The following is a 16,530-nucleotide window of genomic DNA, read 5'->3' as shown; positions in this document are numbered from 1 at the left end:
CGACTTTCTCATTCGGTTTTCGGTTTGGTTTCTCACAGTATTCGCACTAAAATATTAATATTGATTTTCAGGCTGTCGGTACATTAAATTTAATTGGAAAAGTTTTTGAAAATATAATTTCGGGTCGTTTCAAAAATATTTGTAAAGATTAGCATATACTTAGTTGATAGTACAGTTCTAGAAATTGTACCTATGCCTATAAAAGATAAATACAATTCAAATGTTTTTCATTTATGATCTTACATGGTATCAGAGCCTTTTAATTCTTAATATGAGTTCTTATGTAATGATTCTATATTACAGTGGTTTCTTCAACATATTAAAACTGCTTCCTCAGGTAAGGATCTTAAATCCCTTCATTATTTTTTGAGCCTCCAATCAATTAAGAAAATAAAAAAGAGAGTTTTAAAAATTTTTAACTACAGGGATTTGGAAATGTCTTTTCATTCATGTATAAATGGACATGAGGAAATATAAGACACGTAAATAAAGTGAACTTTTAAGAATACTCAATCCGTCTCAAATCATTTGAAATAAGTTTGAGTACTATTAAAATGGGTCTGAGAAAGGTGTAACAGATTCGGGAATAAGTATTTCAAAATAAATTTTAAAATGGACATATGCGTATTAAAATTTTAAATAAATTTGAATATAATTAATGTAAATTTTACAAATATCCACCTCACTTTGACCATGATTAGTACATCATATTATTAAAACTATTATTTTATTTTTCAAGATAGTGCATGACTATATATAGTTAATTAATTAAACATTTAATCTCAACCATTCATTTTGAATTTAATGCTCTTTGAAAATAAGTGCATATAATTAATCCATCATCTACAAACAACAAATAAATTATATTACCTCTGTTCATAATATTTGTCATATTTGAAATTTCACGTCCTCAAGAAAATGATTAAATTTGTTTAAATTATAATAAATTATTGAGTAAATTGATTATATTACCCTTAATTTATTACTAATTCTCTAAGAAAATTATTAAATTGAAGTAATAATTATTGGTCATATATAAATATAAAGAGTAAACATGAAGAAAAATATTTATTACTCTTTGAAACCATAAATATGACAAGTATTTTGAAACAAACTATTTTTTCAAACGTGACAAGTATTATGAAACGAAGGTAGTAACTATTTGAAGTTAAAAAAAAATTACATAACAAACCGAGATTTATTTATTAACTATAACATAATAATATAATTTTTATTAACTAGTTCAAGTAAAAAAAAAAAAATTTACATAACGAAACTAAAATTTTATTTATGACATATTATTTTTCATTTAACAAGACATAAACATAAGTAGAAACATATCTTGCTTTATAGAGAATACTTCTTATTAAAGGTACTACCCAAACTACATATTAGTATCCATAATTAATAAACAAAAACCAACCCTTATTTCACAAATACATTACAGTTTGAAGCTTAGCCACTTCCATTGTCACCACTGCCACTGCCAAATTGATTCCTTGGAATATAATGATGACCGTTTTCTCTCTCGTTATCGGAATGCTTGTCAACTTCATCTAGTAATTTTCTCTCGTGATGGCTGTCGATGGATGTCTCTGGTTCATCCTGTAATAAAGCTCTCCTTCCGGCCAAACAAGATCCCACCATGATCATCAAGGTTAGAGCAACCACTGCAACCCTCATATTCTTGAATATTCGAGTGATCGATCTTTCTCGTTTTTTCTATCTGTCACAAAAAGAAAAAACAAAAAAAATCAAATCGTGGTTGCTATATAACTAAAGAATTATTGATTTGGTGATATAAAAATTTATGCATGTCTAAATCTTACCAAATAGAAGTATGAAGTGAAGATCTAGTTGAACCCGTTTATATAGAGGGGCTAAAGCTAGGGGTTATCTGATGGGATATTAATAATTTTAATTTGGTGATGGGATGTCCACCATATATATGTGTGGAGCTATAATAATTAAATGGGTTGACCATATAAAATTATCACTGATTAAAATGATTAAATGATAGATTTTAGAGAAAAAATTGTCCATATTGGGGACAAATCAATAGAATGAAAGGCATACAAAAAAAAAAAAAAAAAAGTTAATCATTACTTTAATCAATGTGGAATTGTGATATTTAACCCAATATGATTCACACCTGATATTATTTTCGTTGATTTCCATTTTAACAGTAACATTTCATCTTTTTCACAAAAATTAAGAAAATTATTAAAACAGATTGATTTTTTAAACATATACAGTAGAATATATAAATTGCCCTTCTTAAAATTAAAAATTTTCCATTTAATTTTATTATAAAATCAATGCTAATTTCATCTCGTATTAAAGGACCACTATTAGAGTAAAAATTCCATTTCATTTTTTCATAAATTGATATAATGAAAAAATTTTAGTTATTTAACTACAATTAAAGTAATGATAAAAAAGATAAAAATAAATGTAAAGATTAAAATAAATTGCACCTAATAAATATAGATAAAATTGAAAAAAAATTATTAATAAACTCTCAAATCAAATATCTTTAAATGAACACTTAAAAGTGAAATAAAGTAAAATGCATTCCGAAAGTATTAATTTACTTTAATAATTAAAAATAATAGCATTGAATACTAATTTCTTTTCGGCAATAAGTTGGTATTACGGATTAGCTTTCATGCACCTCAAGTCTGTAGTTTTCATCAAAAGCATATTATTCATACATGCCTCAATTAGGAAATTTGTAAATGAAACCAAAAAATTTTATTTATTTTTTGTCATAAAATTACTGTACTAAGATTTTTTTTTTTTTTTTTTTTTTTTTTTTTGGATTGGAAAGAACAAAAACGAACTTGATATTACTTAATTATAGTAATAAGCAAAAGAAAAAAAAAATCTGCTGATAGAAAATGTTTTGTCCATATAGAGATGTTATGTTTGGCACTATAAACGGAGAAACGCCACCCTAATTCACAATTTTTGCTGAAGAAAGCGATTCTTGTCTTGCTGATATATTTATTATTCTGTCCAACTTCCGAATAGCCATTTGGCCACTTTGCAATTCATAATGCATATATTGTTTCATTGCTGATTGAGTGAATAATGGTGTCATCTCCTACGTCCTTAATTAAATTATTTTGGAGTTTTGGTTTTGATTTTATTAAATTTTTGGAAAATCTAAAAAATAGGTACCAGAATTGAAATAATGGAATATATCATAATGTGTAAACCTTTTAAAATTCTACAATAATTTAAAGAAATAGGACATATATTTCTAAATATTATCCAAGATAATATTATGAAAAATTTCTTGAATCTGAAAATATATAATTTTTCTGGAAAAGAATAATTGAATAATTTCATATTCAAAATCTTTCTATACAAATCATAAAATGAAACTTAATTGATAAAATACATTTGAGTTCAGTATATTATCCGTTCAGCGTATTATCCTCGTAAGGTTAAGAATTCAACTTATGAAACTTATGAATGAATGAAATTAGTCTCATATTTAAATAGAGCATGAGATATTTGTGGAGAAAAAAAAAATTATAAATGAAAAATTAAAAATCAATTTTCTAAATTAGCATTACAACTTATAGCAAAAATACTTAATTTCTGATTTGCGTTTCTCGGGGTGCTATTTGCTGGGGGTCTTCCCCTTTTATTCTCATGCTAGTTACGTTCCTTTTTTTTTTTTTTTTTTTTTTCAATTAATAGTTGGTTTTTGCATTCCTTCTCATGCTATTGAATTTCATAATTCCATACAACATTCATGATCTAAATTGAAGTTTTAGGGAGGGTTCTTTTGTAAGAATATGACTTATTATAGTTTTTCTGAAAGGATGATTTGTTATAGTTAATTTTGATTTTCATTCGTTAGAAATCCTTTGTATTGTTTACAACTTCCAGCTGCAAGCTTTGCATTGTTTCTTTCGGTTTCTCTCTTGCATACTTTGGTAATAATGGATTTTATTTCCTCCTGTACTTACAGTTGTATGATATAATGTAATATAATTTACTGAATCTACATTTACCGATTTACTAATTAAGTATTTACTATTTACTGATCGATTTAAATATTTATTAAATTCACCAATAAAATTTTACTGTTTACGGACTGATTTACTGAATTAATTAATTTACCATATGAGACTTGATTTAAAAAAAAACAATTAAAACAACGGCCGTTTTAAATAAATCGGTAAATTGGAAATTTTGATTTTTTTTTTAATACTTTACTGAATCATTTACTGTTTATTGATTTACTAAATAACCTCGGTTCGGCTTGGTAAATTGGTAATTACTGAAGTAATAGTAGTAAGGTTCATCTCAAGAGCCCGTGAAGGCCCTAACTTGCTGGCTTTAGTCCAAGGTCACTGCACAAGAACTAATCAAATCAGGCCCAAAAATAAATATTTCATTAATTGATAAATTAAATTTTATTTAATTTTTCAAAAATAAAATTAGAATGTAAATATTTAAATCTAAAAATTATTAGTACTAAATTATATTTTCTCTATCCTATTTTATTTACATAATTTGATAAAATACGTATATTAAGAATTTATTGATAAGGTTCTAAATTTATATATGTAACAATTATTTTTCTCATAATAACTTTTGTAGTTGTTCATTAAAATAAAACATTTTTATTAATATCTTAATAAATTTAAGGAATAATAAGTAAATAAAATAGAACGGAGAGAGTATTGTTTATTATTTTCCTAGTGAATTAAATATGCCTTGATCATTAATTATGTTATTTTTGTAAGATTTATAGTCGATTTGTTCTAGATATTGATTCTTGAACTTTGTATCCTTTCTTTCCGTTTAGCTGTTTCAAACTAGAATTTTCAATTTCTATCTTCGTTTTTAACCTCTCTCTCTCTCACTCTCTCTCATCTATATATATAAATTTGCATTGTTCATAAATATTTTTGCTGAAAATGTTGGCATGCTTACAAGAAAACATATATATAGAGAGAGAGACACACTGTAGCTTTTAGCTGGTGTCACAGTTTCCAGAATCTCCACCAAAGCTTCCAAAGTCCTGCCTAGGAATGTAATGGTGGTTATTGACACTAGTTGCAGGAAAATCGCCATTATTGATCATATGATTCCCCTCAACAACCTTTCTATGCTCTTCTTCTTCCATTTCTACATCATTTACTGTTAAAGATTTCATATCTGTAGCCCAGCAGCAGCTCATGCTCATCAGCAAACTAAGAACAAGAACCACCCCTATGAACCTCATTCTTCGGATCGAATCGTATCTATATATCTCCCTGTTTACCCTGAAAAATAAAAATAGAACAATTTAATAATACATAAAATTGTAAAATCAAAACATATTGAATTAATTAAATATATATACCTGCTAGCTAGCCTAGCTTGCTGTATCAATTTAGCTTATAGCTAGAGAGCTAAATAGGATTTTTCTGAGGAGGAAGGGACAGGTTTAATCTAGCTATTTCTATATAGGGAACCAAGCTAGGGTTTTTGTGACTTTGATTGTTTTAAATTTTAATATAATAATATAGTCATGGGATCTCCACCAAATTGAGACAAAATGAAGTGGGATGGCCATACTGTAATATATTTTTAATTTGTTTTTAAACCAATTAAAATGGTGGGATTGAGATTTTTTTTTTTTTTTTTTTGCCCTTTTTGAAAGGTCATACATTGAAGCATTATAAATAGGAAACTCCATAACTTAGTGGTGAATTTAGGTGCAAGAGAATTGAAGTCAATTTAGCACAATGGGGAGAGCCTGATTGTGATGTCACTGATTAACTAATTAGTTTCAGTAATTTGTCTCTTATGTTTCTTCACAATTTAATAATATTTATATATCAAGTGGTTACAGTTTCGGCAAGATATTTAGAGACTATTTCTTTTAAATTGGAGGATTTTTTTTTTCAAGATAGGCTTTTTCAGATTCGGTCTATAAGTCTATTTATAGATTATGAAAAATGATTTGTTTTTTTTTTTTAAATGAAGATACTTTTGACAATTATTTAAAAAAAAAATAAGTATGAATAATTTTTAAAAACAGTTTGGTCTTTATAGACAGTTATAGAGTGGGTCTAAAAAAATCTTCTTCTTCTTGCTCATATCCCAAAATAATTTGCTCACTTTCTTTTCATCTTTTTTTTCACTTTGCTTTTCAAAAGAGAGTAATTTTTTTGATTTCCTATTCTACCCTTATTTAACATATATCTTTATCAACTAATATTGCACTAGAATAATTAATCAAGTCTAGAAAGAAACAACATAATTATTATTGTCACATATATTATCCAATTTCATAACTTTGAAATACATATATCATGATATTCACACTATTTAATATAATTAAAAATTATGGTATAATTATATTAATTATACTTAAGTCAAACTAGACTTATTATTATAAGATTGAATTTTAAGTATGAGGAGTATTTTCAGATTAATTTATTCTTATATTGAGATTAATTTTATTTTTTCTAAACTTGGAAAATACCTACTTTGACGAACTAATATATTACAGTATTCTGAACTTTACAGAATTTTGTAATTTAATCATATCTTGATATTTCTACCAAATTTTAACTCAATTTTGACTTTTTGTAGAAATTTCACCCTCGATTATAATTAAGGATGTACTTGCAAATAATAAAGTATTTTCATTATTTTTTAAACCTTCATGTGAAACTGATAAAAATTTAAAACAAAAATTACAAAAAAAAAAAAATCCATTAGTCTGCCCAATTAATGTTGAGCAGATTAAATTTTAATTTTTTAAAATAGATATACTAATTAATAATTTAATAAATATTTAAATTTCTATCAATTATCAAAAATCCCAAAGCATGGTATATAAATTAAAATAATAAAATTTTTTCAACCACATATTTTGTTTTCATATTATCTATATTTCAAGTATGAAATAATAATATGTGCCGTGATTTTTTACATTAATAATATAATCAAATTTTTATTCATTTAATAAAAATAAATAAATTTAATAACTTCTTAATTATTTTAATTGTAATGTCTCAATTATTATATTTTTTTAAATCTATAAATGTATCACTCACCGGATGTGAATATAATTCGACGTTGAAAGGATATTTAAATTTTTATTTTTATTATTAAATTTTTAAATTTATTCAATAATAAAATATAATATAGAGCCAGCTAAAATATAAAAGTTAAGTACCTTAGGATTTTGAATTATAATCATATTTTAATCTCATTAAATCAAATTAAGTAGTTAATTTTAAAAATTTTATGGTTACGATACAATAAAATTAAGTGAAAAAATAAAGATATCTTAGTATGGAAACAGATTTCAACCTTTTAAGGTAACATCTTAAACTAAGATGGGAATGCTTTGTTATTTTCATTTTAAAAAAAGATAGCTTATTTAATATTTTTAATTAATTTAAATAAGTTTCAATATTACAATCAAATAATTAAAAATTAAATTGTTGAATATGTTTTTTCTTAGAAAAATAAAATAAAAAAATTCAAGGGAAGTCATTTTCCGAAAGTAAACAAAGAGTGCCTTGTTGATTAGACAAGTAATATTTTGTTGCTGAATCATTACTTTTAGAAGATGCAATCAGTTATCTAAAGTCAACCCATTGCTAGGATGCCACTTGTCCCTGTATACGTAGCTAGGATTCTGATCTTTTGCTTAAAGTAGAGTCTAGCGTATGATGATGAACTTCTTAATTATAGGGCACTTCAAAAGATGTTGGATTAAGGAGATGAAAAAAAATCTTGGTGGAGCTTCCAGAATTTGTTATTGTCATTCCATGTGAAAGCATCAGAAATTAACAGCTCAGAGACAGATGGAGTGTCAAACGGAAAATATTTTTTAAGAGCTAAAGTTTGTACTGTGGAGAGTGGAGTGCTTCTTGTTGGCTAATGCCAGACAATGGAAATGCTTTTTATCTTTACAATAATGGCGAAGAGTCTATAATTCAATTTTGTTGCCATACAATTCCTGCAATTTTTGCATTTGTTTGCAAGTGGAACTAACTAGATTAGAAAGGTGTATTCTCTAAAAAATTTTAATTAGCAGTAAACAGCTGATAAAAGTCAAATAAATTATTCTCATGGATTGATAAAATACTTATTGAGAGCACTTTACCCTTTAATGAACCGATCCCGTGTGAGTAGAATTTAGTTCTACCACAGTGGATTAAGAATACTTGTGGTAATCTAAACACAAAAAAAGTTAAATCAACTGTTGATTCAATTAATTACATTTTTTTTAACTCTATCATATTTAAGTCCTTAATTTTTGTAAGTTTTCTAATTAAGCCAATTTTCAAAATTTTTTTTAGTATAATAAAAAGGTTTAATTTCATCGGGTCGTCGAGCGTAAATGTTTTTTACTCTTTCAACAAAATGCTCTTCTCAAGAATCGACTTCCATTTAACTGAGATCTAGAGATTTATAGCTATTATTTAATAAAATCATGTCCTCTTTAGCTAGAAGAAGGAAAAAGAAAAAAAAAGGAAATATATATAAAACATCAAAAAAACTATTATTACTATTATGTAGAGGTGTGTAATGTTATTAAAATTTATAATTTAGAGGCTATACCATCAAAAGATCTTAAAATTCAGTAGCAAATTTATGTATTAGGGCTTAAAAAGAAGACAAGGCTGAAACGACGACATTTCACTATTTATTTTTAACTTTCACGCGTGATCGTTTGACGCACAAGTATTTTGCAGTTGGGCCATTATATGAGCTTCATAATCATATTATTCAAACAACACAAACGACAAATCGCGGGCTTACGTTACATATCGAGTTTGATATTCCTCCTTTTGAATTGTCTTTCGGTTGTGCTTAGGACTTTTTAGTGGGCTTTTTCATCTAACTAGCCCAATGATATGTAATGATTTTTTTATATATTTTTATTTTATAATTTTAGTTTACTCCATGCATTCTTGTATAGTCCTTAAAATTTTTGGTGTTCAAATTAATTCAAATTTCATTTTGAAGATTTATATCGGATTACTTCACTGCAAATCGTGCACAATCCTAGTTTTGACAGTACATAAAATCATTGTTAAATACAATTTTTGTAACGTGTTGATTAATTTGTGATCCAAATCTTATAAAACTCAATGAAGCTTATAAAATAAAATACTTAAAATCTATTCGATAAAATTATCTATTTTGGCAATTGTTAACCGTTTAAGTAGCATTCTTAACTATTTAAATAGTTTTTCATAAAACGTGAAAGTTAAATGTTATATGAATTAATTTTTCACAAAACGCTACCTTAACCTTTAAAAGCTAGTTCAAATGCTATATCATCTAACACTATAAAAAATAGTTCAGTCAAAACATTAAGAATAATTTAAAAAGCTGTTATCAAAACAACTCTAACTTCAACATCAAATTTGAAAAAATTTTCATCATCACGTGGCATGAGTATTGTCAATGGCCCATTGTAATTATTCAAAAAGTAAGGGCATATGCTTTGGACCATAATAAAGACGAAATAAAATAATATTTTCTACATAAATTTATATATAGAAAATTAAGAAAATAATTAATTTTTTTAAATTGTAATAAAATAAAATAAAAATAATTGTGAATATAATTATTATCATAGTGGTAAAATTAAAATAAATATTTATTACTTTTTAAAATATTTAAAACGCTTTCTATTCTAAAATAAAATAATCACCATAAAACAATTTATATTTTGGTGCTAAAAAGGGTAACGTGTTCAGTTTATTAATTTATCCCAAAATTATAATTAGAGAGAACCATATTTTCCTTCTCTCTAATAGTCAAAACATTACATCAGAATTTAGAACATCAATTTTTTGCATAATTCTAACTTTTAAGTTCATTTATTGCTTGTGATTTCATCTAACACATCATTTTCAAAATCAAATAATTTGAATTACTTCTTTCTTAGGCAAGACTATTAGGCTTAATTTTTCCTTTCACACTAATTTCCACATTCATGAATTTAGTGAAAGTCAAAAGATCTATTTGTTGAGAATTTCATTTTCCTATTATAAGTTTATAAATGAGTCAGGCATGCAATTTTTCTATAAATTCCACATAAGCTCATTGAAAATGTTATATTCTATGGATTATAATTAGAAATTCAAATTTGATAATCTTCTGCTTAATTAATTTCTAGGCTATCCTAGATATTAATTTCTGTCGATAATAAATCCTTCAAGAATCAAGAAATAGAAATCTGTTGTGTAGTCTCAATTCAGAAAATTAAAGATTTAAAATTTAACATTTTTTAATAATTTTCTATTTTAGAAAAATAAGGGAAGGAAAAAAAAATTTGTACTTAAACATCTAGATTTCTCAATTAAAATATCCATTTGACTATATCATTATATACAAGCCAATACTCAAAAGAGTTAGCTAGGAAATGAAATTTGATCATGTGGGAATTATTCAAATCATTCAAAGATGAAAGAACACATGACTAATCCTTTAATCGATTAATACATTACATATGGAACTTTAAGCCTTTGGATAGGGGTATTTTTTTTAATTGAGAAAAATAACTATGGGAAATATTTTTAAAAAGGCATTTTTCTTTATTTGGAAAAGGGAAAGAATATATTAAAGAAAGTAATATTTCATTAATTTCTATTTGTACTCGTATGTTTTGAATTTCTCTAAGGGAAAATAATGGAGAAAAAATAAAAGAAAAACATTTATTTTATAAAATTATCCAAATACACCAAAAAATAATTAGAATAAGATGTTATTGTTTACAAATAAATGAACACACGTCAATTTTTAACAATACCATTTTCTTTCAAAAATTTTTCCCTTCTAAATAAAGAAAAATGAATTGATTTTCTTTCTTTCATTATATTCAAATAGAAATGTGAAAAATAATTATGAAAAAAAATATATTGTTAAGAAAAATTTTTTATTTATTACTTGTTTAAAAAAATGGTACTAGTGTCAATAAAATATAAGCAAACCCATCTACTTATTTTAGCAGAGGCTATGAAAACTTATTTTGATGTGGTTCACCCAACTTTGGAAATATATATAGTTGACATTTGAGGAGGAGAAATCCATGTTTTAATTGTTAATATCTATTTTAATTTATCTTACTAAGTAAAAATTTTTCGTCTAACAATATTTTGAATTCATACTTGAAATGCATATTTTTCCAGGAGATCAAACTTGAATTCATATTTTGAATTTAGAACATAAAGGTTCTGTCCTCCCTGTAAAGTATGTTTTCAAGTGATCGAACTTATATTCACACCTTTACGGAAAATTATAATCATTTATCATCCCAATCAACACATTGTTTACAAAATAAAATTAATTCTAATTGTACCTAAAAAGGCATAGAAGCAAATTAATATTAGAAATATACTATAGCATTCAAATCTTTAATTTCTGATATTACGAAACTAGACATATTTATTAATTAAATTTCAAACTTACCAAAAATTTGACTAGTAAATTAATAATTGTCTGCACAAGTTGACATTTGCAATTCCAACTGTGAACAGCTTTATTACGTGCATCAATCACTTCTAATTATCACCGACAAATAAACCAACTCCTATCCACTGTTGAAACAAAGATATTGCAATAACTATTTACACCGGCCCTATGTAAAATGTGAACAGTAAGAGGACATCAACACAAAGTTGTGCTTGCCTAAGCACGCAAGTGATGCATTTCATCCTGGAGACTCAGAGCCTAACACGCTCTAGCCGTGCTATGGGGCACGCCCGTGCCATAGATTCTTCTCTAGACGTGCCGCTGGGCACGGCCCGTGCTGAACCATTCTTAGAACTCAGGCTCTAGCACGCCCAGACCGTGTATAACAGCACGCCCGTGCTGCGAATTAAGTGCCGTCTTAAATCAAGAACGCTAGCCAGTCTCTATAACTTACATGGGCCCACCTCAGATACTTTCTTGATGTACAAATCAAGATCTAATCCTATTTAGGCAGATGGAAAAGTCTTAATTAAGAAGAAATCCAAAGCCTAAACAGTTTCTTATTTCCAAAAAGATTTCTTAAGGATTCTATTTCCTAAACGAAGTCGGATTTTCTCTCAGGAAGTCTATATAAAGAGAGGAGCCATTCATTGTAGATATATCCAGTTTTGATAGTTTTTTGTTCTATTGTTCTTCTCTCTTTCCAAGACTTCAAGCGCTCAAGATTTGTGCAAAGATTCAAGGAAGCCGTCCAGAATTAATTATTGACTAGTTTTTATCTCTAAACTCTTAATCTTGTTTACGTTTCATTATTCACATTGATTATGAAATTTTTATTAAGTATTATTGAATTTTATTTAATTACTATGTCGAACTAAACTTTCATACTAGGGATTTGATGTAGCTTAATTTCTTCTCCAATTTATAATATTAGATTTGTTTTGCTTTGTTCAAAGCATAATTTGTTATTAAACTTAATGCTTCCAGGCAGAGTTTCTCCCCTGGATTGATTTATTTCATTAATCACTATTGGGAGAAGAGTTTTTGATATGAAAAAGGTAATAAATTACATGAGAATAATAACTTGATGCGGAAGCTATATGGTTTGACTCATGGAGGGTTTTCATAAGTTAATGACTTTAGGTTATGAATTCACAAAACAAACCAGGAAACTTAATGATTTAATTCGTGTTTGATTGCACTATTGGAAGATAGGTAATTAGACCGGGCTAAAATAGCTAACAATATATCGGAAGAGCTTGTTAGTGATTTTAGGGTTGTTTCTCCTATTTGAACAATTAAAATTGATTAACGAACTAATAAAATAAATTGGATAGAATTAAGTGAAATCAAAATCCTTAGTAGCTTTAAATCCTTGATTTCTTTTATTCAATTACTGTTGCTTGATTTCTTTTTATCCTCTTTTATTTGTTAATTAATTTTTTAAAAATAATTCCCCTTATTGCCGTCTAAATAATAGTAGGTTAACATAATTTTGGTACTTGGTATACAATCTCTGTGGAAACGATACTCTTCGCATTCTATGTTACTTGTTGCGATTTCGTACACTTGCGAAAATCACTGTCACAAATAATAAGCAAACAGTTGACTATATGACTTTCTCAGTTGCCTTCCTATGTTCAAACTGGTAATTTGCTGAATTGGTAAGCATATATGCACAAATAAATTAAATTATTCCATTTTCAACTAATCTTTATTTTTTTTTTTCTGATTTCTCATTTGAGCTAGATTCATGTATTCTTCTGCTTTGAATTCATATTATATATATCATATCAGGAAACAAGCCTCCATCAAGGAGATATGAGAAAGCTAGCATTCAAAATCTTGTTTTTCACTCGCTTTATTTTCATTTCTCTTCTCTTGCATACCCTTCCAATATCATCTCAAGAAATTGGTAAGACTTTGTTTTCTTGAGTTCTTTTGTAATTTCATTCACAGAAACTTCTTTTATTTGATATTTTAATGAATTCATATATGTTTTTCGTAATTTGTAGAGGATGAAAAAGATTTTGATTACTATGAAGGCGAAAAAGGGCCAAGTCGATGGGGAGAGCTTCATCCAGAATGGAGTGCTTGTAACAATGGATCAATGCAATCTCCGATCGATCTCCTGAATGAAAGAGTTGAAGTAGTTTCTCATTTAGGGAAACTTAAAAGAGAATACAAGTCTTCTAATGCCACACTTAAGAATAGAGGCCATGATATGATGGTAAGCAAATAAATATTAGAAATTAAAAATTGTAAACATCAAAAAATTTATCTACATATTTACTATAATACAAAAACAAAATTGAAATTCATATCTACCCCAAAAACTAGAAAATTTTTTTTATTAAGTTAGGTGAGATGTATTAATTTGACCCAAAGACAATTACTAGAAGGACTGATTCAGAAGAGGTTATCAATTATTAATTTCTTAATTTTATATATATATATATATATTATTCCTAATTTTTCTTGATTCATCTTTTTTTAAAAAAGAAAAATTTTGGATGCAGATGGAATGGGAAAATGGTGCAGGAATCACTGAAATAAATGGAACAGAATATATTCTTAAACAATGTCATTGGCACTCTCCTTCTGAGCATTCTGTCAATGGAGTGAGGTTTGCATAATTAATATCTTCTAATCCAATTCCAAAAAAGTTGTAAAAAAGAAAAGACAATTTATATAAAATACTAATTATTTTGACTTAATAGCATTGGAGACGTTTGTAGAACTATAAGATTTCCAACTTGAATAATCAAGCCAAATATAAATATATAAATATTTAATTTATATATTCGTATATTTAATTATAATATAAAGAAAAATAAGTCTCTAATATATTGTAATTGCAGGTTTGCTCTAGAGCTACACATGGTTCATGAAAGCCTTGATGGAAAGGTTGCTGTTATCGGAGTTATGTACATAATTGGAAGGCCTGACTCTTTTTTATCATCAGTAAGTGTTATAAATTAAACTCGCAGTCTTATATTACGTTTGGTGAACTATTATAGTGTAATAGTATTACGGTTTACCAAACTAGCATGGATAAGAAATGACTTAAAACTCGTAATCGATATATATTTCTCGTTCATTAGGTCGACAAACATTTAAGATCAGTGGCCGGAACTAGGAAATTACAGACAGTGGTGGGAATGGTAAATCCAAAGAGCATCAAATTACGCAGCAGAAAGTATTATAGATATAAGGGATCACTTACAGTTCCTCCTTGCACTGAAAATGTCCTTTGGACCATTGTTACAAAGGTTTGCCCTAATTTATTATTATAACCTTAAAAATTAGATTAAATCTTTTGCTAATTTAATTCATTAAATTTCAGGTTAGGACGGTATCAAGAGAACAAGTGCGTTTGCTTCGTGTAGCTGTTCATGATGTGAGTAATAATTTTTGGTTTTATTAATAACTTTTTCCATAAATATATTATTTGGCTGATAAATTTTTAATAATTATTATTTAAATTAATTTTATATTTGCAGGAATCAGACACAAATGCAAGACCAATTCAACTAATGAATGGAAGATCAGTGCAACTTTATAAACCAGAATCAACTGATAATAATTAATTTCGTTAATTATTTCGTGATCTGCAGCTATGTATATGGTCATTATGATTAATAAAGTAGTAGTTTAATGTTTTTTCCATGTAATTTTGAGTTGTAAGTTAATGTCCTACGTGTAGATTATATTTCTTTTTTTTTTTTTCGGCTGATATAAATATATAGTCAATTGTTTTGTATAAATGGAAAGAACTTATCAGTACTGCTGGAAACTTATAATTAATAAGGAGTACGTAAATATAATTTAATTCTTTTTGTAGATTTTTTTTTTTAAATGTTAGTGGAATTAGATTTTTATTCGTGAAATTCGAACCTCCAAGCTACAATGGCCTAAACTAATCAAATGAATAATCAATTAATAATTAATTTTAATTGGTAGCCATATTTAACTTGTAATTGAATTTGAAATTACTTCCAAAATCATTAACGTACAATGTATATATTACAAAATATAATTAAACGAAATACACTCTCTCAATTATTATTCATCAATGTAAAAGTATTTATACAAAAATATAATAAAAAAATAAAATTACAATCATATCTTATTAATATTATTTACACACTCCTCAAGTTGATTTTTGAAGCACAGTTCTTGCTTCCTTGTATCAAACAAGCAGGTAAGACCAATTATAGTCTCAGATGCAATGAAAAACCATCAACTCATCAAATGATTTACAATCAAGAGATATAACTAGGCAAGATTTTCAACTTTTGGGATTTAAATTGTTATCAACCCATCATATGCATCATATCATGTACCCAATGTTTGCTATTAAAAACTTAGCATCAGACACATAACCAATCAAGAAGCAAAACATTCCACGAATTGACAAATCATTTAAGATTCTCTAACATCAAACACTAGTCAGCCATCAAATCCAAGCCGCTATGCACAAAAGCTCGTAAAAGATGCATAAACTAAGAAATTAGAATAACTTCCACGCCAATTTCAATTTCACACCAAGATAAAATGTGAAAGAGAAAATAGAAGAAAATAGTTAAAATGAAATTGAAATTGATAAAGAACAATTGACAAGAAAATAAGAAACAGATAAATCATAATTTTGGTATTTTCGTCTAATGTGATTGAGGAAAAATTAGATGAACATATTGAATCGCAAAATAAATAAATCGAAGAAAATATGAAGAGAAGACAAATTCAATTGACAAAATAGATTTACAATTGGAATCTATGAATAAACCGAATCATTGAATTGGCAAAACAAACTAGAATCTTTGAACCAATCTAAGCAAACAAAGTCATAGATCAAAAAAAAAAAAAAATGGTGGATTATCATCCCTGTATAATCCCCAATGTGAAGAAATTGATCGCTTGATTCAAAACGAATTCAAGCACAAAAGTAAAGAAAGGGATAAAACTCTAGAAATCAAAATCAATCGATGAAATCAACCAGAAAAGAATCACTTGAATGGATCAATACAATCAAGACGATATGCAATAAATTCAAATCCTCAGAAGCTTGAA

At 26.7% G+C, this 16,530-nt stretch overlaps 1 protein-coding gene and 2 long non-coding RNA genes across 3 annotated transcripts; 1 reads left to right on the top strand and 2 right to left on the bottom strand.

Moving 5' to 3' along the window:
- Positions 1-1,504: 1,504 nt before the first annotated feature.
- On the bottom strand, positions 1,505-2,060 carry LOC149498848 (uncharacterized). The gene is made up of 2 exons (XR_016322418.1): positions 1,830-2,060; positions 1,505-1,726 (listed from the first exon to the last, which is right to left on the bottom strand). It is a non-coding gene; the product is annotated as an uncharacterized LOC149498848 (long non-coding RNA).
- Positions 2,061-4,901: 2,841 nt separating this feature from the next.
- On the bottom strand, positions 4,902-5,548 carry LOC110008823 (uncharacterized). The gene is made up of 2 exons (XR_002283616.3): positions 5,369-5,548; positions 4,902-5,288 (listed from the first exon to the last, which is right to left on the bottom strand). It is a non-coding gene; the product is annotated as an uncharacterized LOC110008823 (long non-coding RNA).
- A 7,372-nt stretch (positions 5,549-12,920) lies between these two features.
- On the top strand, positions 12,921-15,275 carry LOC105628067 (alpha carbonic anhydrase 7). Its single transcript, XM_012209387.4, has 7 exons — positions 12,921-13,372; positions 13,473-13,687; positions 13,977-14,083; positions 14,319-14,421; positions 14,562-14,729; positions 14,804-14,857; positions 14,961-15,275. The coding sequence occupies exons 1-7, from the start codon at positions 13,279-13,281 to the stop codon at positions 15,045-15,047; spliced, it is 828 nt and encodes a 275-aa protein (XP_012064777.1). The 5' UTR covers positions 12,921-13,278; the 3' UTR covers positions 15,048-15,275.
- Positions 15,276-16,530: the final 1,255 nt, after the last annotated feature.

This window comes from Jatropha curcas, chromosome 1, assembly GCF_041381405.1.
Source record: "Jatropha curcas cultivar XTBG-Jc1 chromosome 1, XTBG_Jcur_1.0, whole genome shotgun sequence".
Lineage (NCBI taxonomy): Eukaryota > Viridiplantae > Streptophyta > Magnoliopsida > Malpighiales > Euphorbiaceae > Jatropha > Jatropha curcas.
This window is presented reverse-complemented; position numbering and strand designations above follow the sequence as displayed.